Source organism: Melanaphis sacchari, unplaced genomic scaffold (genome assembly GCF_002803265.2).
Source record: "Melanaphis sacchari strain LSU unplaced genomic scaffold, SCAv2.0 Contig7_pilon_pilon, whole genome shotgun sequence".
Classification (NCBI taxonomy): Eukaryota; Metazoa; Arthropoda; class Insecta; order Hemiptera; family Aphididae; genus Melanaphis; species Melanaphis sacchari.
In genome coordinates, this window is record NW_020271560.1 from 1,980,208 (window position 1) to 2,004,718 (window position 24,511).

At 25.7% G+C, this 24,511-nt stretch overlaps 3 protein-coding genes across 3 annotated transcripts in view; 2 read left to right on the forward strand and 1 right to left on the reverse strand.

The window, feature by feature from the left end:
* The first annotated feature begins 938 nt into the window (after positions 1 to 938).
* LOC112601932 (transient receptor potential channel pyrexia-like) lies at positions 939 to 3,687 on the forward strand. Its single transcript, XM_025349824.1, has one exon. The coding sequence runs from the start codon at positions 998 to 1,000 to the stop codon at positions 3,656 to 3,658; it is 2,661 nt and encodes an 886-aa protein (XP_025205609.1). The 5' UTR covers positions 939 to 997; the 3' UTR covers positions 3,659 to 3,687.
* A 7,331-nt stretch (positions 3,688 to 11,018) lies between these two features.
* The window catches only part of LOC112601727 (PR domain zinc finger protein 10-like), a 56,503-nt gene continuing 43,010 nt past the window's right edge, over positions 11,019 to 24,511 (forward strand). The window contains exons 1-7 of the mRNA XM_025349483.1: positions 11,019 to 11,227; positions 11,981 to 12,106; positions 12,229 to 12,364; positions 12,431 to 13,096; positions 13,213 to 13,350; positions 14,350 to 14,511; positions 14,599 to 14,766. Of these exons, the coding sequence (XP_025205268.1) occupies positions 11,993 to 12,106; positions 12,229 to 12,364; positions 12,431 to 13,096; positions 13,213 to 13,350; positions 14,350 to 14,511; positions 14,599 to 14,766 (1,384 nt within the window). The 5' untranslated portion in view covers positions 11,019 to 11,227; positions 11,981 to 11,992. The remainder of the gene's footprint in view (positions 11,228 to 11,980; positions 12,107 to 12,228; positions 12,365 to 12,430; positions 13,097 to 13,212; positions 13,351 to 14,349; positions 14,512 to 14,598; positions 14,767 to 24,511) is intronic.
* LOC112601729 lies at positions 17,901 to 22,711 on the reverse strand. Its single transcript, XM_025349487.1, has 2 exons — positions 22,294 to 22,711; positions 17,901 to 18,710 (listed from the first exon to the last, which is right to left on the reverse strand). Exons 1-2 carry the CDS (start codon positions 22,541 to 22,543, stop codon positions 18,325 to 18,327), a joined length of 636 nt encoding a protein of 211 aa, XP_025205272.1. The 5' UTR covers positions 22,544 to 22,711; the 3' UTR covers positions 17,901 to 18,324.

Sequence of the window (24,511 nt, forward strand, 5' to 3'; positions counted from 1 at the left end):
ATTTTTACTTAACTATTTTATTATTGTATTTTTAATTACTATTAGTACTAAAAAGGTTCTTGTATAATTTTTTTATTGAAATACATATAAATATTATTAATATGTATAAGTAATAAATTTAAAATGTTGATAGACACACATTTTTGTTTTAAAATAACTGAAGCTAGTTTTTGAAAAAAAAATTTATTTGACTGATTTTTATAGATATTCGATAGGTAGAAAACTGTTGACTAAAATATTCAGTTAAAACTGTTAAACTTATACCTACATATAATCATTTAGATATTCAATAAACAATATAATAAATTAAAATGGTTAATTCTCAAGACTAAAATTAGTGTATTGTACAATACCACCATCAAGTTATAAAAATATTACTATTATACGATTTATTTTAATCCAAAATGTATATTCAATACTCATAAGTTATAAAGTATAATATATACCTATTATACCTAAATACGGCTATACACTTGATTGCTTGGCTATATGTATAGATATATAATATGGTTTAAGATATTTTTGAAGGCTGAATTTCCAGTATAGGTAACAGACTACAATGAATTTGTACTATCTACTTCAGAATAATATGTTTCATATAATTATTTATTAATATTTAATATACGTCAGTAAAAATTTGTTCCTTTCTAGTTACTTATGATTGTAATAATTGTCAACTCAAAATATGATTAATATCTAAGTAATATGTATTATAGGTACATTTATACATTAACATAATGTTACGATGGGAATTCTGAATACTAGTTCAATTAAGATGAGTCACCAACTGACTGGAATATTTTTCCACTGTTTCACTATTTACCGTATGTCCGCGTCTCCCACCAGTTACCTACTGAAAAGGTAGCGGGAGAAAAACTGGTCATTGACAACGAAGATGCGAACTGCCAAGTGTATGCGTTTCAGTTAGTGTAGTTCGGTATAACGTGATATACATCGATGTACTATTTTATTAATTGTGCGAGCAAAGTCGGAAAACATGAGTTCGAGAAAATTGTCCCGGCATTTGAGTTTAGACGAATGTACGCGCGAATATTTGGAAATGGGAATGGACTTGACGAACAAGCGAAAAAGATATTTCAGTTTTCACGAGAAGGCAATAAACCGGAATCGAGATAGGCCAATATCTTTTGAACTGCCGGATATGGATTTAGTTGAAACTGACGAACGCAGTATCACCGAAACAACTAATGACGAGTCCAAAAGTAGCAATCAGTTAAGCGTTAATAATTACAAAGAAATGGTGAAACAGTGCCTATTGGATTCAGCAAAAGGATTCACTAATGGCTTTCAATTACTTCATGATATTGAATCTGGTATGGCAAATTTAGATACATTAAATCGATGTCCACAGCAACTGAAAAATTTAATAGTTTTATGGGCATGTTTTGTCGATAAGTGTGATGTTGTGAAAGTTTTGGTTAAAGCTGGCGCAAACGTTAACTATATACTACCCTTTAGAGGCTATGGTGCTATACACTTAAGTGCATTAAACGGTTGTGTTTATTGTTTGAAGTGGTTGTTAAATAATGGATGTGATCCGAATTGTCGTGTTGACGATATGACAGCACTACACTTCGCCACCTTCACAGATTCCGTTGATGCGTTTAATATACTTACCGAACACGGCTGTAGACCCGAGTCTACTGTTCTCCATAGCGCTGTAAAATCTAGAGCTGTAGGGTGCATTAAACTTTTATTATTCAAATACAATGTAGACGTTAATATGCTGGACTCTATGGGTTTGGCACCTATACATATTTGTGCTGACCAAGGGTTTTCTGACTGTATGTACATGCTGTTAAGTTCAGATAAAACGCTAATTGATCAAAAAGACTATCATGAATGTACAGCTTTGCATTTGGCTTGCGAATCTGCACACGTGGAATGCGTAAAATTGTTAATCGAACACCAGGCTAATATACATGCTAAAAATATGAAATTTCAAGTACCTATACATATGGCCGCAAAAGCTCAAAGTGTTGATTGCATTGATTTTCTGATCAAAGCAGGGGCTGACGTCAATGCTAGAGATATAGATGACCGAACACCATTGCACTCAGCTATATCTGTTAAGACATTGAATGTCTGTCTTGCTGTAGACACGTTACTAAGTTACCAGGCAAAAATCAACGTACAAGATCACTTTGGTTTTACACCTCTACATATAGCGGCGATCAACGAAGTACCGGAATGCGTAGAGTCATTGTTAGCCAAGGGTGGCAATGTAGGTATTCAAACGTACGGTGGTATATCAGCGCTTAACATGATTGTAAGAAAAGTGCCTTCGTGCGTGCCAGCTGTAGCCAAACAATTGGACAGTGCCGTTACATCCAACTGGGCGGATGGGTTTAAGCGTGGTCCGGAGATACAGCTTCGATTCAAGTATTTGTTGAATTCTAATACTTTTGGTGAAATTGATTTATTAAAATGTTTTCAAGAAGAAGGTCAATATGAACTATTACAGCATCCATTGTGCCAAGCTTTTTTATTTCTGAAATGGAAAAAGATACGAAAATATTATTTAATGCGATTAGCAAGTTTGGGATTTTTCATTCTTCTATATACGCTTTATGTAACAACAGTACTTAGTCATGATTGCTACAATGCAATCCATTTATCCAATCAGAGTAATTCGACATGTTTCCAGAACAACTCCACTCTCAGCGAATTTTTAATAAAAAATTATAAAATAATGGATGTAATTATTTATGCATTGTATTTGATTGGCATCATAGAAGGATTCTTGAAAATTTCAGAAATGGCTGGGTATATGTATGTTCATCAATATGTCCTTAGTTTAAGTAACATGAGCGAATGGTTAGTACTAATAAGCGTACCACTAATATCGTTTCAAATTAGTGGGTACACCTATTACTGGCAAAATCATATTGGTGCTTTTTGCGTACTCTGTGCTTGGACCAATTTTATGATAAAAATAGGTCAATTGCCTTGGTTTGATACTTATGTCGCCATGTACACCAAAGTTCAAAAAGAATTTGCAAAACTTCTCATGGCATATATATGTCTATTAATAGGTTTTTCTGTTAGCCTTTGCGTCGTGTTTCCTTCTTCTAAGTGGTTCAATAATCCCATTATAGGTTTTGTTAAAGTATTAGTAATGATGGCGGGAGAATTGGATATATCAATGTTAGAAGTACATGATAAATCGCCAATAATATCTAAATTTAGTGCATATATTGTGTACATAGCTCTTTTAATATTTGTATCAATTATACTTATGAATCTACTTGTAGGAATCGCTGTACATGATATACAAGGCTTAAAAAAGACTGCCGGTTTGTCTAAAGTCAGATGTCAAATTAAACTTATATACTATATTGAACTATTTATGTTGAGAAGCTTTTGGCCAAAAAGCGTTAAACGTAGAGCTTTAGTTTATCCTTCTAAACATCGAGCTCATATGACAGTTAAACCATTGAATCAACAACAAACATTGCCTAGAGATATTATAGAAGCTATTAGAGTTTTAATTAAACGAAAAAAACAAGATAACTGTGATAACAATGACATTTTTAAAATACAAGAAATATTAAAAGAAGTAAGAGATTTAAGGGCAGTTGTAGAAGAAAATCAAAAGGTCATTAAACATTTATTAATTAATGCAAATAAAATATAATATTGTTAATATACATTTATACAATTATGTATAAAATAATAAATATTTATTATCAATTTACGGAGAGATTAAATAAAAAATTCTAATACATTTTTATAACTGGTTATACTTTTATAAATATATTCTTCGTTTCATGACCTACAAATCGATAATTTTATATGTGTATAAAATACAAGTCTCATAAAAAACGTAAATACTATACATGGTAAATGTTATTATTAAATATTTTTATATGTGTTAATAATTTTCTTATATTGTACCTATGGGTAAATTATGTTAAATGTATAGCAAAGATTGGATTACTAATAAATTGTATACGATAAATAACAATTTTTCCATGATTAAATGTTTTGTAAAAACCTTTGGTAGGCATTTTATATATTTATAACCACGTTTTTGTGATATTTTTGTATTTGTTCCTATATTGTATTTTAATTTTTAAGTTTAATGTATTGCTCAAAATGTATATTATGTGAAGTCGTGAAATATATAAGAACATAAGAACTGTTTAATTATTGTATTTAATGATAATTATAAGGTTACTTTTAATGTATATCTCTTATTGTACATTAAATAAGGCATAGGTAACTAAAAACTAATTCATAACATGTGGTGTTATTTTGAAATATTTTGTTCATAAGAATTAACAAACTGGATCAATAAAACAATAATTAACTAGCTAGGTATGAAAATTCTGAATAAACTAAGATATGTGTTGTATGCACATGTAAATAAATAATGTGTATACTTGTATACATATAGATCAAATTATCGTACAACTGTGCAAAGTATAACTATTGAAAAATTTTAAGTAGATACGTTTTATTATGAATGAATAAAAATTTCATTATCCTAGAAATAAAACAGTGAAGATATTTAGTAAATCACCTTGTATAAATGTGTTTATCAAAATTTTAAATCACTTATAACTTATAAGCATATTGCATAATATACATGCTTCTATATAATTATATAATTTATTTCTCAATAATAAATTATGTTATTTATGTGCTTATGTTTAAAACTCTGTTAGTAAGTAATTAAGGTAAGGTAATATTGATGGTTTGAACCTTAGACAATTGTTGTGAAGCCTGAAGGTTAACTAGGTAAATCTAACCAGTGTTCATATAAATAATATATGCGTAAATAAAAAATCATGGGTATAAACAAGACCATATTAACCATTAGGCACTGTAGACACTGTGCCTAAGGCCTACAAAAATATAGTTAAATCTAAAAAACATTGTAAAAACATAAGAACTTTTGCTTCACTTAACATTTAAAAACAGCCTATTAATGTAAAATGTATAATCAAATTGTTTACATGAGTGCTATATTTTTGGATGACGTGCTGCATAATATTATGTCATGCGATAAGGAAATTATTATTATCGTAGATACTCTAATCTAATTATTGTAATAAACTAAACATTTATAAATAATTAGTTATTACGAGTAAATAATAATTGATATGTTACATAATATGCAAAATTAGAAAAAATAAACTAAAAAAGTATCTAAAAGTGCCTATGTTATAAAATTTAATTTTTTGAGAGCCAGAACCTACAAATGGCTTAATCCGGCCCTGGGTATAAATTATGAAATTATGTTTTAAATACAATAATAATTTGGGTAAATTATCTACTGTATGATTTTAATTAATCCTTAACTCATATCATATATGTAATACAATTAGGTACCAAATTTTCCAAAATTGTAAGACAAATTACATATTCACTTCGTAAAGAAAAATCTGTATCGTAAAAAAACATTTCTTAAAGAGTAGTAGAGTAGATCTTTATTAATAATTATTGTTGCCGCCTTGAAAAAACAGTGTTCATTAAACACATAGTGAAATAATGTTTTTTTAACATTGTTAAATTTGTAATACTAATATGAACTGTAAATTTTAAAACATAGTATATATTATAGATTACACATACTTGACGAAAATGTAATGTTAGGTAACTAGTACCTATACTAAATGTTTAAATTTGGATAAAAAAATTTAAAAATAGTTTTATATTTATGAAAAATTACGTACTGGTATAATACGAAATAATAATTATAATATAATTTAAGTGGTAACAGCTATGAATTATAATATTAACAATAAATATAGGACACCAATGCGTCGGCTTCTGGGTAAAAGGGGTTAAGTTTAAAATTGCATTAAACTGATGGTCAAAAGAAGATAACTGTACTTGTCTCCTTATACATTATCATATATTTTTAAGCTCATAATACTTATTAGTCATTACTCATTATCATAACATCGTATTTCATAATGATACGAGATAACCCCTTATACCCATTTGTAAACAACTACAATTTAAATTGTATTTTCGAATCCCATTTTTGACCAAAATTGACTTAATCCTTTTTACCCAGAACTCGAAATTACATTATGACGTGAATACATATTTTTTGTAAAAAATGTATACATATAAATAATATAGGTTAAAGTTAAAGTTATTGGATAAATATTAAATATCATTAAACTTATACAAGTATTAAAGTATATAGGTATGTAAAATATACATTATTATACACAAAGTGTAAAAAAGTAAAATATTGCATTTTGAAATATCATTTGCGGCTTATCGTTACAATATGGGTGTGGATTAGAGATTAGTCATGTAAATAATGTAAATTATCCATTCCTATATTACGTTTATAGTTGCGAATGTCCCAATAAATTTTTTACCGTTAATAATACCACGTGTAGGATGTAGATATATTGTATGTACATTTTTTTTTTTTTTTGATGTACTAAAGATTACCTACTTTAAAATAATTAGTAAATGGAAATTCACTTGTCAACTCAACTGGATAATCATTAATTGATTATAATATTTTATTTTAAATAAGTAAATATTTACCTAAGTAATGCTATTATTCTAATAAATTAAACCTTTTTAATTTTCATATGGTCATTCATGGAATAATATTTTATATCATTAAATGTATATTAAATTATACTATAAATTTCCGTTCAAGTAATTTAATTAATTTAAATAATATTATTATCGATTAATTACCTTCAAAATTACAAAATATAAGTATATCGATTGCTTAAAAATTAAAGTAAAATCTATTACAGTGAAATATATTATTTAAATTGAATGTAATTTTATAATAAATAGTTATATATTAATAAATTATAAATGAAACTAATAAATTGATTATTACGTATTGATATTGGTTTCCTAAAAAAATAATTCTACCTACCGTTCATGATAATTAATAAGTAATAACTATGTTTTTTGTTTTTAGTTCTTACACATTGATGACGTTAATTAATTTAATTTGTAATATAAGTTACCTATTGCGGTGTAATTTGAGTTATTTATATTCATAACTTTAAAACATACCTAATAAACCTACAATATATATTATTTAGTTGTGATTTTAATTTTTAGATATAATACTAATATCCTGTCACGACAAAAATGCTAAAAATTAATGTATTTTTAATCTACATACGTATTGAAGTTAGAATACCTGGATATCATGAGTTTATATCTGGATTTCTAATTAGTAATTACAAAATAATTTGTAATTTTCAAGATTTTGACGAATTTTTTCAGTTTAAATGCTAATAAAAAATATTGAGCCTACAAATTTTCAAAGTTGGAAAATGAACAAGTAACCTTGTATTATATTTTCAAACACTTTTACTCGTTTAACAATTTTTTATCGATATTTATAAAAAAAAAAAAACCCAGGAAAAATGGAATATTTTAATTTTCTTTTAATAGCTCTTAACAATTTTAAAAATTATACCATTAATAAAAAGTTTATTATAAAAACACTTTGTAGAAATGCGATGAAATTTTTTTGTGATTATTCGTTCTTGAATTATATTAAAATGAAGAAACCAATTCAATCGACAATTGGTTCAGTGTAAAAATTCTTACTTTTTCTTAATTTTTTGTTTGTTTTTACCAATCATTTTGAAAAATACTGAGAATTTTTAATTTCAACCTCTTTAAGGAAAAATTTATACCAAATTCGTTACCTAAACTATCTTTAAAGATGAAAATAAAAGCATTTTGTTGATTATTTATTGTATATACAAAAAAAAAAAAAAATAAATAAATAAATAAAAATAACACAAATCATCATCAAATCAATACATTCATTGCTCCGTTTAAAATCTATAAGAAATGATATAAATTGAAGTTATACATACATTTTTAAAAATCTCACCTACACGTCTACTATCATTAGGCTGGACAAAACTAAAATAAAACTGTATTTTATTGACCATTACTTATATTTTTAAACTTAAAAGTTTTTTTTTTTTTGTATATTTTTTAAACATTTAAATAATTATTGATTGTGAAAAATATTTGACTTTTATCCAATAAATTCGATGTCATCTTAGTTTATTATCTAATTTTGATATTTGTTTATAGATAGATACACTGGTTAATTAATAATTATTTTAATACCGTTTTATTATTTTTATGATTATCTAAATTAGGTAAGTATAAAGTATTTGATACCGACCTACGTGTATAATAACAAAGGTCAGTTTTACGTGCGTTATCGGTGGGTTTTTCGATAGCATTTGTTGTGTACACTTATTAGCATAGAAAAAAATTTAAAATAACGTCATACTCACGTTACCTACTCGGTTTCCCGTATTGTGGAGAAAAATCCCGAGATAGGGAACAATCCATTAGTTATTATAAAAGAACAACATTTCGTTTAACACGTAGGTCACCTAAAAGATCAAGTTGAAATTTAACTGATTTACTGTAATAATTATAGTCCCAAAGATTTAGTTACGAGCTGAGTGAAAATTTGATTCGCGTGTTTACAGCGTTCAATTCGCCATTCGGTACACTGATACGATTGGATAGGTACCACGAAATGCTATAATGGTATTTACCTTCCTATACCGTAAATAAAGGTATTTAATACTATGTGTCAACAGGTTATTGGTTAACTAGAAGTTTTATTTTTACTGTCGTAGAATCATATTAGGTAAGCAAAGAAAATTAATTTCAGCTCAACTTCACTGACATTTCTTTTTGAAATCGATAAGGATATTGGGACATTGGGGTTATAGTCTTTTCTTTTCGAAACAGTGGAGGCTTTTAGTCGTAAATCATTTGTTATTTTAGATCGATTTTTAACTTAGTTCGATTATACAATATTATATGATATGAAATTTAATAATATTAATGGTTAGCTATTATCATGTACAGTACTCAACGGATAAAAAACAATAAATGCAGTGCTCTCTGCCGTTGTAGTTTAAAAAGTCTTAGAATGTATTTATGACACTAGATAGCGCTGTTACATTTGATTTTGTTATAAATTTATATATAAAATTATTATGAAAAATGTGTCATAAATTTTTCGACAACTCGGGGATCTTAAAACAATAATTATTGTTCTCCTAACACGTTAACCGTAAACAATAATTTTGGCCGGGAGAGACGGAAAGTAACCTAAAAATGGCTGATGATTTGGGAATCTAAAGTGATCATTGCCAGTTGCCAGACATTATTTCTTGACTTAGAAAGTTAGGTACGACATTTAAATTATGAAAATAAATAATAAGTTCTAGAAATATTCAAATATGTGTACAAATTTAATTTTAATATTAGATTTAGTTACCAATAAATTTATAAATTTAACTTATTTAAATTATATTAACGTAATTAAAAAATATAATACTATTCCAGAAAAAAAATTTCGGGGGGGGGGTTGTTATACAGATCTTAGTAAGTGGTGTATAAAATAATAAACAATTTAAAAATGCTTTAAAGCAATTAAACATATATATTTTAAGTACTCATATATAAATTAATAAGTTTTGTTAATAATTATTTTTTTCTTTTGGAAAACAGTTGTTAAGTTGATTTCTTCCTCAGGATTGACATGAATATTGTGACGTACACTAAATAATGTTAAACCGGTTAGTCTTTCTTCAGCGGTAGCGTTTCGCTGTTTCACAAATAGTTTTTAATTCTTTTTAGAGAAGAAAATGTTCTTATTGGCTGATTATAACCATTGATTATAAATACTGGTATTTATAATCAATGGTAGGTATCACTTATTTTACTTAGAGTAAGTATACTATAGATTTTAAACATTCTCATTTTATAAAAAAAAAATCAATATGTGATGACCGGTATTCAAACACACCTATTCAGTTGCTTTTTTTTTTTTTTAGGAAAATTGAATAGAATTTCTGTACAGCATAAAGTTAAAAAAGTAATGCAAATTAAATGTTTTATGTATTTTTACAGTTATTTATCTAAAATATAAGATTATAAAATCGTATGAAATTAGGAAATTCCATAATTATTTTTATCTTTATGGTTGTATAAAAATAAACATTAAAATTCACAAACCATAATCAAATAAATATTATATTTAAATGTCTATATATAAAAAAAATTAGATTATATTATATAGTATACCTGCCTCCAATATTCTATAATCTATAAAATTCAAAAATTGTTTTCAAAAATTTTAAACAGTGTGTGTAATATTAATATTACTAAAGATTTGAACAAAATTACAAATACCTATAAGTAAAAAATAATAATGTTATTTATTTTGTTATAATTCTAAAATAGGGTGACCATACGTCCCGTTTAAAATGGGATTGTCTCTTTTTTGATCATCGTGTTCCGTTGTCCCGACAAATTCTGAACGGGACGCTTTTTATCCCGTTTTTTAAAACATGGTATTTTTTAATTCCGTTATTTCCATATTATTAAATAATGTTTGTAAAAAAAATATAAAACAATTTTAAAAAGAGAAATATATAATAATTATTAATTTATTATTTTAATAAATTGAAACTAAAATGTAATTGGAAAAAATAAAAAATAATCATATTAATAAAAAAATGCTTGTTCCGTTTATTATTTTTATAAAAATGATCACCCTATTCTAAAACATTATTTGTCGAGATTTCAAACTTTTATTTACCAATTATCAAGGTAATACCAATATCATAAATTTTACGTACCTAATTATATTTTAAAAATATTTAAGTTATCTATTTATATCATTTATAACATAATATTCATTATAGTGACCCTACTCGACACCAACTGTACAACTGAGCAGTACTGCCGGTATCTACTAGTCCACCTTTGGTTATTCTTAATTTTTTTCTGAGTTCTTTACATGAACATACAAACCAGGTAAATACGAATTAACAGTTCTTGTATAAAGCCTCGAATTTTGAAATTCGAATTACTGAATGGAAAAAATATAGTTTGAGTCATTTGAGATATGTCATGTGGCAAGTTGCACAGCTAGCAGATAAAACGTTATCAGCCAAATAGTCTTATCATAATATTTTTTTCATCAATAAAACCCAAAAACGATAGTAGGTAATGAAATCTGGTCGTTAAAATGATGTTCGTAAATTACCTGCTTTTTACTAGATCACTAAAATGTACAACTATTTTACTTGTAACTCTTCGAACATTTTTAAATACAGTGAACGATTAAAATGTTGGTAGTGTTATACTATCATTTTTTATAAATGAATTAAACATTGGCGTAACCTTACAAATAAAACACAATTAAGTAAGTATTTTTATTAAAATTTTATAATGTTAAACGGCAGTTATAAACTGCTTATTAGTGTAATAGTTAATTTTAAATTATACATCTAAAGCTTAAAAAGCTATGACTTGTGTATAAGTTAAAATGTAAGGCCAGTTGCCACTGATAACTCTTCTATAATAATTATTTTTACTCTCTAGTTGAACTAATTTTTTTTGTGTTTTTTTTTTTGGTAGATACAGTTAAATAATTCTATAAAACATAGTATGTTTTCATATACCTATTTACAATATTGCTATTAATGTATTTCATACTAAATTGATTTTGCTTATTTAATTATTTAAAATTACCGATATAGTAGCTTAATTTATTATACTTTTAGTTTATATTTTGAAAATAACTTAAAGTTGTTTACTATAATATTTTTAAATCAATATCTACTTTTACTTTGTTAGTAATTTAAAACTATATGTATTAATGTTTGGGTAGTAGGTAATAATGTATTTATAAAAATTTCAATTTAAATTACAAACAATATTGTTATAAAGTCTCTGAATGTTATAAAAATAATTTTAGATAGGTGTTGTAAACTATTTAGATAAATAATTTAACAATGAGGCTACTAGGTTATTTATCTTATTAGAAATTTTTGTTAAATACCACAACTGCTTATAAATTTAAAACCCATTTTGAATTAAAATTTAAAAAAAAAATTTATAATTTTACTTAACTGTATGTATTAATTAAAAATAAATAAAGTGTATATTTTATTAGTACTGTTCAACTATGGATTTAAAACAAGGTTCAAGTACCGATTGGTGTCCTGATGATTTTGATCAAGATGATGATATCAATAGACCGGGCCCTTCTGGGATGAAACATAACACTGGTCATTTTCTGGTAACATAATTTTTCTGTTTAAAAAAATAAAAAAATATATGCTATTATTATATTATGTAGTGATTATCAAATTATTTTTATGAGAATCTACTGTATATTATAATATAATTTGTTTGTTTTAGATTGGTGGTATGAAGTTTAAAAATATTGACTTTACTAAAGATACCTTTACAGATGATAATATTGTACTAACAGATACCAACGGCCGTCCATTTGATGTATTAACCAACAATGATATGCATTCAATGACAGTTCTTGGTAAATGAATATACATAGACGTTTTAAATTTAAATTGATTATTTAATTTATTTTTGTGTTTTTAAGGTAATCAAGCTACAGATTTTGCAATGACCAAACACTCACAAACTGTAATGTTACCAGAATATAACAGTATGTCAGAAGTGGAGACTATGGTATCAATACCTGAACACTATTTTCAAAATGATTTATATCATATTAAATCAAATAATATGTCTCAAGTATCTAATAGACATTCAGTCATGGATAATCTATCACACGATAATTCTTTAGTACAAATTGATCAGTTATCATATATTCCTAAACAAACTAATAATTTTGTCAATAATTTGGGAAGTAATCAAGATATGATTTTAGAGACTGGGAACAATCATTTTCTTTTTTCAGAAAATGGTGGTAGCTATATTGAAGTGACATTGAAAGAAAATGATGTGTTAAATAATGATGAAAATGAATTTTATGCGGTACCCCAGTCTAGATCTGTTCAAGATAATCATATTGCTCAGAAAATAGTATCTATAGACGATTTAAGTTTATTATCGTCTCCAAAATCACATCATAATGTAGAATTATTAGTTAATCACGAAGAGTTAGTAGATGATATAGACACTTGTGATATAGCAGTTGTTGATGAATCACAAATTCCACTCAATAGTAGTCAGTTAAAAGATAGAATCGATGAAGGATCTGAAAGTGTTTCACTTGATGTTGATCATCATCAACATAGTTCAGGTATTTATAAATAAAATACTCAGATTGATTTACTTACAAGATTTAAGCTACTTTATTTCTTAATTAAATAAATAATCCAGTATGTATTTAAAATATTTTTGATTTTTTTTGTGAAGGTTTTCAAAGAATGTCAAAAGAAACAATTGAAAAGATAGCAGAAGAATTTGTTAGACAACCACAATGTATTGATGAAGATATAAGTATTAATTTTATCAGTAAAATTAATCCAAAACCATCAGCTCTAATAGAATATTGTAAGCATTAACAAAATAGAAACTGCATTATTATTATTGCAGATTTAGAAACATGTGTTACAGAGTAATTAAAAATAATTAATTTAGAAAGGACAATTTAAAATTGAATTAAATGTTAAAATATTAATTGATTATTTATTTATGGTTATAATAATTAATATTCTTCTATGACTGAATGCCAAATGTTTTTATCCATTTTACAGTATTGTAGGTTATTTTATATCTCCGTAGTTTTCTTTTATGGCTTCTTTGAAGGCTATGGGTAAAGCAGTTATTTAATATGTTGGATATGGACACTGGAAGTTCTCTAATTTTCTATTTATAGATTTTCTCTCCAAAACCGTGTAGTCTTTTACTTGATTTTAGTAATTTGGTAGTACTGTCCTGAGATGCCCAAAGTTTTTATAAGGTTGCAAGTAAATGAGTTCTGTCATTCTGTTTTCATTTAGCCAGATTTATAATATTTGTATTGAGTTTAGTTTTAGTTAAATGTGTTCATTTTAAAATCATATTAATACTGACTATTACAATAAAGGTGAATGTAAAGAATAATCGATGTTGTAATATTGTAAAATTTATTGGTGTACTTTATCAACAAGCAGGTTTCTATTCACCATTTATGTAAATATATTCAAAGAATTGTATTTTGGATGCATTATGAAATATAAATATCACATTGCTTGTAATAGTTTTCAATAAGATGTCTGATACATAATTTTCATAATCAATTTAAAGTTTTATAATATGAATGTAAATCTATATTTATTTCTAGCAGTATATCGTATAGAATAAAAATAAAAAATGTTTTGTAAATAATATTTATTAATATTGTTACTATATCCAATACAGTATTATTATCAACTTAATATTACAAAAAATATAGTTAAATATATATTTAATATAATACTATAGTCTATAAACTAATCCAAGTTAATGATAAATTATATTTCTTATAATTTTAATTGGATTTGTACTATGGATTTTCATGATTTTATTTAGGGTGTGAAGATTGTAATAAGCTTTATCAAAATGAATTAAACTGTCCAATACATAAAGTTAATAGTATTATCGATCTAGCTGTACAAACTAGAGCTAGGGCATCATTGCCTGCTACACATTTAAGAATTATGAAAATTAAAACTCAAAATAATTTAAATAATAGTAAGTGTTATATTTTACACTATAATAGGTTCCAATTTTGTTTTGCTCCTAAATCTATCATATAATTATAATTATTGTTTGTTAAAGAGTTTGGAGTATTTGCAAGGAAAACAATTCAAAAACGTACCCAGTTTGGTCCATTAGAAGGTGTTCATATCAAGGATGAAGATTATGTTGAAGAGACTATCAATGATGAATTTAAATATTTATTGGAAGTAGATAAACAGTTTAGGCGAATCGATGTTTCAAATGAAGGTAAGAGTTTTTAATGGATAAATTAATTGCTCTGTTGTCATTAGGTGTATAGATTGTAGCTTTTTACTTTTGAGTTAGGGTTTATTTTATATATGCTATTTAAACTTAAACTAAAAATTGTTGATTGGAGTAAAATCGCTATCTATTATAGTGATAATATGTATGTAACATTTGAAAGTTTTAAAAGAAGTTATTAGGGTGTCTAGTAAAGAGTAGACTAAACTTAATAGAACTAAATATGTATTGATGAAAACTATTTTATTGTTTTTTTTTAATTTTAATTTTATTTGCATAATATATTCCTTTTAAAATTGTTTACATTTAAAACTGAAGCATTTAATAAATATTTAAAAATAATACTAATATAATTATATATTTGAAAATATATATTATTTTAATAACATTGAAAAGTTGAAGACATAATATTATAGTATTATAGTTTTAATTATTGTATTATAATATAAACGTTTTTGAGTGGGCATAGAAAATAGCAATATGAATATTGTATTTAATGAACTTTGTTTCACATTCTATCACACTTGACACATATTAGTAAAATCTTATTCAGATAATTTAGTTTATGCATCTATTTATTATACATTGCTTAATTTAGAGTGGATAGCAGGTTCCGTATTTACATAAAATATTAAAATACTGGGTTTTTCATTGCAAAATTATTTATTTGTTGTTGTTGTATTATGATCATTAAGTAACTACTTTAAGAAAGAAAAAAAACGTTAATAATAGGTCTCCTATTGAAGAATATTGGTCTAGTGTACATCTGTGGTCTCGACAGTCAACATTAAATTTGGTTCTGTATATGTATCAAAATGTGAAATAATGTTCTATAGAAGTATCTTATGCTTGAATTAATGTGATTGACATCTAATTATAGAATATAATAATGATCAATAATTGTGTTATTTGTTTTAACATTAAAAATATACATATTATGTTAATTGATATTTTTACAAAAATGTCATTAAAATTACTGCATTGATTTATTATTTAATCTGATTTAAGTGTATAAATATGTCCATTAAGCTTTAACAGTATTAATATTTATTATAAGAAAGTCTAGTTTAAAGTGTCCTAAACTGTATAGTGAATAGTAATGTTCTTATAAATTTATTATTATTTGAATTTGTAATATAGTAAACTTTTATATGAATTTCTGTACATTATACATAGATGTAAAAAGGGACATTTTTTGGGAGGGGAGGGAGGGCTAGAATTGTGTCAAGAGTATAGATCAGGGGTCGGCAATCCACGGCCCGCAAAGCAATTTTTGATGGCCCGCACAAAGGTGGTTAATTTTTGTGTTTTACTTTTGTTCAATAACATTTTTCATATAATTTTCAATGTTATATAATTCTTTTTCCTTTATAAATAAAATTTAATCTAACCGTTTCATAATAGCAATACAATTATAAGTATTATATCATAATATGTAATTTTTTTTTTTTAATGTGACCCATGATGAACAATTGAAAAAAAAAATGGCCCGTGTGGTTAAAAAGGTTGCCGACCCCTGGTATAGATACATAGGAGCTTTTTTCAACGTACCCTCATTATTATTGTATATTAACATTACTCAGTATACACAGTAATACATTTATTAAATTGATGAATTCATTAATTAAAATTAAAATTGTAAATAATACCTAATTAAATAGAAAAAAAAAAATTTAACAAAATAAATAATTTACTTAATAATTGATAATATATTTTACAAACAAGCACAAAATAATTATTTTTGCATGATATAACATTAAGTTATAGTAAATGTATAGTAATAAAAAAAAATATATATATAACTCTCTGACAACTGAACAATATATAGTTAAATAAACTATAAACTTTTAAATATTATTTATTTATATTAATGAAATATACCTGTTCTTTTTTGAGAAATTATCAACAATAACTCAGTATAGTTAAACTAACAAGTTTTTTTTTAATGCTAAAAATAGGTGAATAACTAAACCTTCCTTGTTTCATATTATTTCTTAACTAATTTTTAATGTTTTTCATTAATAAAAAAGAGTTTTCGCATGTGGCTAAACTTTGGTTTATTGGTATTATTATAGCAATTTGTAACATCTTGTATAAATTCGAATATATGAATATGTTTTTTAACAACTTTCTTTAAATCATTAAAATTGTTATTAATATTTTTCAACCCTGTGTATCATATAATATAATACAATAACACTAAAATATGATTAAGAAATTGGGAGGTTATGGATAGGTTAGGTTTGCACATATGACGTCATATATTTGAAATAAATTACTATTTAAAAGCCTGTTTCTATATTAAAAAACGTATTTTGATATGGTAAATAATAACCGGCAGCACCGGATCTAGGGGGGGAGGGTGGGCAATCCGGGGCATGTGCCCCGGATACTAGTCATAAAAGGGCGCAAATTTCTAACTATGTAATGAGAAAAAAAAAAAAGGTTATTGATATAGAAGGGCGCCAATTTCATATTTTGCCCCAGGTTAAAAAAAATGTTAGATCCAGCACTGATAATCGGCTATAATTGATTTAAAACAATTCAGTGCTAAAATATCCGATTAAAATAAAATAGTACCTAATCAATTAGATAATATTTAAAATTGTAAAAGTAATATATTGTCTTTGATGAACATTTTAGCAAAATACTTGTATTTTTTTATTTTGTTTAACCAGATATTTTCGAACTGTATATTTTTAGTGCAGGATATTTTGACATCAAGTATTATTTATTAGAACAATGACGATTAACTTTTAAGTAATATTGACATTTGTCACTTATCATCCAGCTCTTAGCTGTTCTTAAATGTTTATTAGCCATTAGGTACATATACACATATTTGAATTATAATTGTAATACATATATTAACTATATAACAAATAATAAAAATACACTCATAAAACAAGAACTCGAGCTATATTTTATGAATTGATAATAATTTTGTTTTTTCATCAATTTAACTACAATATAGTAGGTATATTATGTTTATGGTTAATAATTTAAAATAATTAATTTAATATAATTGTATATTATAAGACTAGTTTTTTAAGATAATTGTAATTTTTACAAATTAATAAAAATCAAATAATTAAATAAATAAATATTTAACAATAAATAATAATAATAATATTGTCGATAAGTTTCTAAAATAAAGAACAATATCATCATTGACTTGACGATGATTTATAGTAATATATACAAAATTTTGGCGTTAAAATAAATTAAGGAAAACGTGTAAGGATCATAGGCGTATCATTGATATATAGGTATGCTTTACAAGTCTTAGATTTAATGATTGATGACAAGTAAGCTGATTATTAAGAATATCAAGGGGGGTTAGTATTTGTAATTTCGACCTCGTTCTCATCTTTGAACGCTTTATGGGATGACTGTTGATGTATTATTACTAATATATATGTATATATATATATATATTATATATACAACAAAAATGGTATAGAAGTTATAAAATAAATGGCTTCTATGAAGTCAATTTGATGGCTATAAAACTGACTAGTGATAGATCGTGGTAATGGTGTGTTATCGTTTGTAGTAAGACACCCCTTTTAACTTCTGGTCATGGACAGTAGATTCCAAGACAGATGGCGAATAAACATAAGGAGAGGAGTACTCAGAGGGTGAATCGACGATTAAATCGTGATTGTGAATTGATGGTGTGTTTTTGATGTAGTATTTGTCCTTGGTATACTTGACGAGCGGATGCGCATTGTAGTGGGCTGCCTTGTAGTGGGGAAGGTGGTGGTGTGGATCGGATTTGAATAGAGCGTAGACTAACAGCATTTTTCCTATGACTGTGGAGAGTATCGATAATGCAATTAGAATTGAAATTTTAGTCATTATAACGCCCAACACTCCTGCCAGTAATGTGCCGGCCGTAGCCAAATAGCTCTGGATTCCTCTGCTCTCTGTAATCGTAAATAATATATTATTATACTTGTTTAATACTATCTAAGTTGTCTAGCTATAGTGGGATTGGCTATTGATAGTTTGTGGTGATGGGGTGTTTTTAATATTAATAAGTAAGCAGTACACAAGGATACTTTGATGGTACATACTTTTGTATTATTTTTAAGTTTAAACTCAAAATTTGAATGCGTTTTTATTGTGAATTATTATTTTTCACTTAAAAAGCCTACTAGGTACTCTTGATAATACTCTTAGTTTTAAGATTGATACGAGGTAAATTAATTTTAATATTTAAGCTATTAACAGGGGAATTGATTTTGCTTTACGTAAATTTATTATATTGTATCGTAGGTTTGTAAAACGTGTGTTTGTGTGGCGAATTCTTTTACGTATTATTTAAGATCAATTTAAAGCAGTGGTTCCCAACTTTTTCTATTCTACGTTCTTTTTTGTAGATTTTCAAAAACCTCGCGCTTCCTCGTATAAATTGAAAAAAATCGATTACCTTTTTTCGTGTACTTTACAGATAAACTATACAATATTCAGAATAACTATTTTTTGTTGATGATAATTAGTCGGTTATCCGTCATTGATACCCGATAACGGATAAAAGGAACGGGTCAATTAATTTTTTTCTCTACGTTTTAAAATAAAAATTGTAATTTCTATTAATTGCTTGCCCCCCCCCCCCCAGTTTGGGAACCAGTAATTTAAAGCAATAATATTGTGTTTTTAAGATTAATAAATTATCTTAGTTTATTTATATACGGGGTTCATTTTTTGATAACATATAATATGTAGTAATGTAGTAGATTATTTAAAAGTTATCGAATTTGAAAATATGAAACATGGCAACTATTTTTTTAAGACAGTAATAAATTAAAATATTCGTAATGATGAAAATAATAAATACATTTTATTAAAAATTGTATCATTAAAACCTTATTATAGTCAAAGTGTAATTTGTTATAAGTAATTATAGTATTTAATCAAATATTATGTTTGTTATGCATAATTATTTCCTTTTTAATTGCATAGGTACTTTAAGAAACTAAGCGATATAGTCATTGAAGTATATTTTTGTTTAAATATATAAATTAATGTAATAATTACTATAATTAAAGCTGAGAAGTGGAATAACATTTATATATTTCCTATTATGTACACAAATTTTCAAAAACATTTATGCCATATCTATATTAATAATGTATACAAATACATACTGTTGTATTGTATGATGCTCTAAATTAAATTACTTAAACTTCTGTTATAAATACACATAGTCAATATGTATACCACCAAATATAACATTATTTTTGTATTTTTTGAAATTTTTTATAAATTAAATCATTTGATTAAGATATTAATAATTTTTATATCACAAATAGTCTTTACAAAAAAATAAAATTGCTTTAATTGTGTGACTCATTAAATTATATTCAAAGTTTCACGTACCGTTGTAGGTACCGTTAGATCAGGTTTATATTGGGCTATTTATTTTTATATATTTTACGATTCTCTTCAGTTGGAAAATCATTATATCTATATTATTAGTAGCGAGGTTGTAAAAAGCCCAAATTTTGTATTACACAATGTAGTATAGTCATTTTAGGAAATTAAAAATCATTTTGGATTGATGAGGGTGCTAGTGCTTTTGGGTGATTATGCATTGATACGAGTAGTCTAATTAATGGGAATCTAATAGTGTAGTAATTTTTTTCAAGAAAATTTGTAGTCACTATTTTTTTAAATAATTTACTTATTATTATTATTAATCTCAGTATAAATCTAATAAATAATAAAGCTATTATCTGCCATTACTTGTTTACATAATGAATTTTGTTGAAAATGGATATTTTTTATTTTTAACCTTGTTTTTTTAAAATATTAGATATACAAAGAGGTATACAGCATAACTGTGATTATATCTACATAAATGTATACATATTAATAAGAAAATATAGTGTAGGATCTATTTCTTTAGCATATCTTAATATGTAGATTTTCATTAAAAAAAAAAAAAAAAAATGTACGTAATTAATGGGTCATATACGGATGTATTTACTTAAAAATAAAATTATTATTATGTATTGAAACTTGTAGAAATTATGATATTATATATTTTTTATTGAATATATTATAGGTGTTTTAATCTGAAATTACTGTATATAACGAACATACGATGTTTTAAATAAATAAAAAGCTTTATAATTTTCGAAACCTGTTATTATAATATTGGTATTTTACAGATAAACAAGTATAGTCTAGCCAAAAGATAAATTACCGTTTTTACGGATTAAATACACACGTTTAATTTAGCCAAAAAATAATTTACTATAGTAACTGTCGAATATAGGTTTTTACATTTAAATACCAAACATTAATGATACAAATATCCATGTATAAAGTATTAAAATAGGTTGGTTTCAATTGACCAGGATAAGTGTTCATTTGGAATTGTTTTATATTATCTTTGTATATAAATGAGACTGTCCTGAGTAACTGGTTTATAATCAATGCAGAGCCGAACCTATTAGAGCTATCGATTTGAAATTTTGAGAGAAAAGATTTTTTTAAATTTTGGTTTTAAGGGGTTGAAATTAGCAAAAAACAAAATTTTACATGTAAATTATGTAAATTAACGAATAAGCGCTTATAAGCTGTGAGTCTCTAGCTTACATTTTTAGATTCTTTTTCTTATGAACAATTTTATATGGAGGTTTTAGGCTGGAGTCAATACGTCCAAAAATTTAGTAATTTTGGCACCAAATGGAAATACATCAAATGTAGCTTATAAAGAAGTTTTATAAAAAAGCTGTTATCCTAAATTATTATTTTTTATTATATACTTATTAAAATTTCGTGGGTAAAGCTGCCATGGATAACCTGCTAATTTATTATAATATATTATTTTATAAAAATTGTCTAGCTTATTGTATACATTTATATCTAAAGCTTATTAGAAATTGACATAAACATAATTACAAATTGTCTAAAACGTTTATGTTTTGAACAGATTTTTTTGTTTCTCATCAATTAAGTGTATCTCGTGTTATTATATTTTTATGTTTGATTAAAAATTGACTTAAAATTTATTATTATAACTTATAACTAAGGATAAAAAATTTAAAGTTTAAAAATGTCCTCTTTTTGTACTTTTTATAGACATTTTAAATTATTAAATAAAAAAGTTTGGAGATAAAATTTGAGGTTTATCATAAGTTATTTTAATGGAAGTTAAAAAATATCAAAAATAAATAGATTGTCACATTTGTTGTATAAACGTTGAATTTAAAATTGAAATTCGTTAAAATTATAAAAATTTAGAAATTATTTTGTACTTGAAATAAAAATTTCTAGTTTTTTAAGTTGAAAAAATACATAAATGTTATTATATGAGCTTACTGTGATAATATGTTTTGTGAACGGCGTTTTGGGATATCAAGAGTAATGACTAATGGGTTACAGTAGTTTGAGAGCATTATAATCAAATCAATTTGATTTTGGATAATCTAAGAAAGCTTAGTTTTTGTTGTCTAGCATGTAATATAAAATAATACAATATGGATAGTTCAGACTTACGTAATTGGTTTTTGGCGCAAAATTCTGACGAGTACGAGCATACTGTGGGTGTCACGTAGTCGTTGATGAGCCTGACGGCAACGGCATTCATGTCAATCCCTGCTTCAGCCGGGACGACGTTATGCTGCTGAATGTTCGTTTCCGATACTTCCGCTGACTGTTTTAGGCTATCCTGTTCCGCCGTCGCTGTAGCTAAACTCGAAATCGCGAGACACATCGCTATGATCGTTATCGCTATATGCATAATCATTGTTGCTATTTATTATCACCAACGCACCTTTATTTTTTGTAATATATTTATATTTTTTATCAATAAGCTATGTATTATGTGTTCTAACGACGTATATTTTGTCGACTTAAACAAAATAATAATCACCGCACGCGATCGCGTTCACGTGCAGAATGATTGTTTGCTTGTCGTACCCTACGAATGCCATTTGGATTTTACTAGTGGATTTTTAATTTCGAAAACAGGATTAACTGGTTTTACGTACGCAGGACGTGTAGCGTTTCCGTCTACTCTACGAGTATCATTTGGAAAAAAAGTTTATCTAGGTCACACAACTCCCGGCCCTCCGCCATCCTGCACCACCACCCACCGTATACGTACAATCCACAAAAATCTAGATGCGGGCAGGTTGCACGTTTTGTCTTAGTTAGGCCTCTTGTTATTTTTTACTTACATTAGAAACGCTTTTGAAAAAACGAGATTTTCACTGAGTGACCTTGTAGGGAGGGGGATAGAAGATCTAACTTGACTCATTTCTCCTTGACGATATTCATCGGTGGTTGATATATTATTCCCATATTATGCTCCAATACGCGTTTGATTTCAAAATTTCAGTTTCTGTATTACAACTCTTTCCTTCTAAATATTCTATTATTGACTGGACAATTCATAACGATTTTTATTTGTGCGTTTATTTTGAATTAATTTTTAATCATGAAGTCATAAATTAGCGTTGTGTTCGTACCAAAATGCATTCTTAATGGTTTGTATTTTTTTATTAGATGAATTATATTCATTTGAATTTCACTGATTTTTTACACGGTAGTTCACCAATCATGATACCTCCATCTTTTTCTTTAGTAATGAATTTGTTCAAGTTATGTTTGAACAAAGACTATATTTTCTAACTCTTACAATTTTTTTTTTTACTACTTAAGTATTGTTTTATGACGATGCAGAATTCTGTTTTTTTTTTTTTTTTTAATGAGAATCCACTTTTTACTGAAAATTATTTAGTGGATATATTTTTTTAAATGTTGATGTACCTAATTCAAAATTTAAACGAGTAGTTTTTACTAAATAAAATGTTCATATTAAGCATACAAATGCTTTAAAAGTTTTACAAATGTATAAAATGCATGTAATAATTATAAATCATAAATGTTATTAAGTTAATATTAATTATTAATATTTTTAAATCAGCATAATGTCTATATCTTCCAAAATCTATTATGTCATAGACATTATCCTTAGTGAAACAATTTAAATAATTCAAAAATTATTCTTTTGAATATTTATTTTGATACATCAAAATGTTCATAGTAATGATTATGTGCTAAGTAGTTTTATATATAAAAAGAGGATTCTTATTTGAAAAATAGAAGTTTGTATTTTCACAAAACACTTTTTAAATTCTACAAAAAAATCTTGAGAAAAAATTCCAATTTTATCAGTGCCCTGTACATATTATATAAATGTTAAAAATATTTTTATATTTACAATTTCTGAGTTAGTATGTATTTTAGAGACAACAAATGTATGTCTAAAAATGAAGTTAATGAAAGTCACAACTGACTTAGCATTTAATGAATGTAAAAAAGGTTTTTGATTTTAATCGTTTAAACATTCCATTATTCTTAAAATAGTTACCACTTGTATTTTCTTTAACATTTTAATATAGTTTATTGGTATACGTTTTATAGATTGAAAAAGAAATTATTATATAAAGGATTTTGTAGATATATATTTGATATTTTAATGTCTAATTTAGATTTTCCTTTTCAACGAAATTGATTTAACTCTCTTTTTTGCTTTGTTTATTTTTAAGGGTTTTAATTTACCTTATGTTTTGAAGTATTAATTAAAATAAATACTTAAATATTATTTCATGTACGTATGTAGTGTCTTAGCATTTAATTTTTAATTTAAAAATGTTTTGTATCAAATTATTTGTTAGAACAATTGTATCTAGTACGTATATAATATCAT

Coding starts and splice junctions, on each gene's coding strand:
- LOC112601729 (XM_025349487.1), bottom strand. CDS start 22,543: ATGATTATGCATATAGCGATAACGATCATAGCGATGTGTCTCGCGATT. Junction 18,711..22,293: donor TTGCGCCAAAAACCAATTAC/GTAAGTCTGAAC, acceptor TTACGATTACAG/AGAGCAGAGGAATCCAGAGC.
- LOC112601932 (XM_025349824.1), top strand. CDS start 998: ATGAGTTCGAGAAAATTGTCCCGGCATTTGAGTTTAGACGAATGTACG.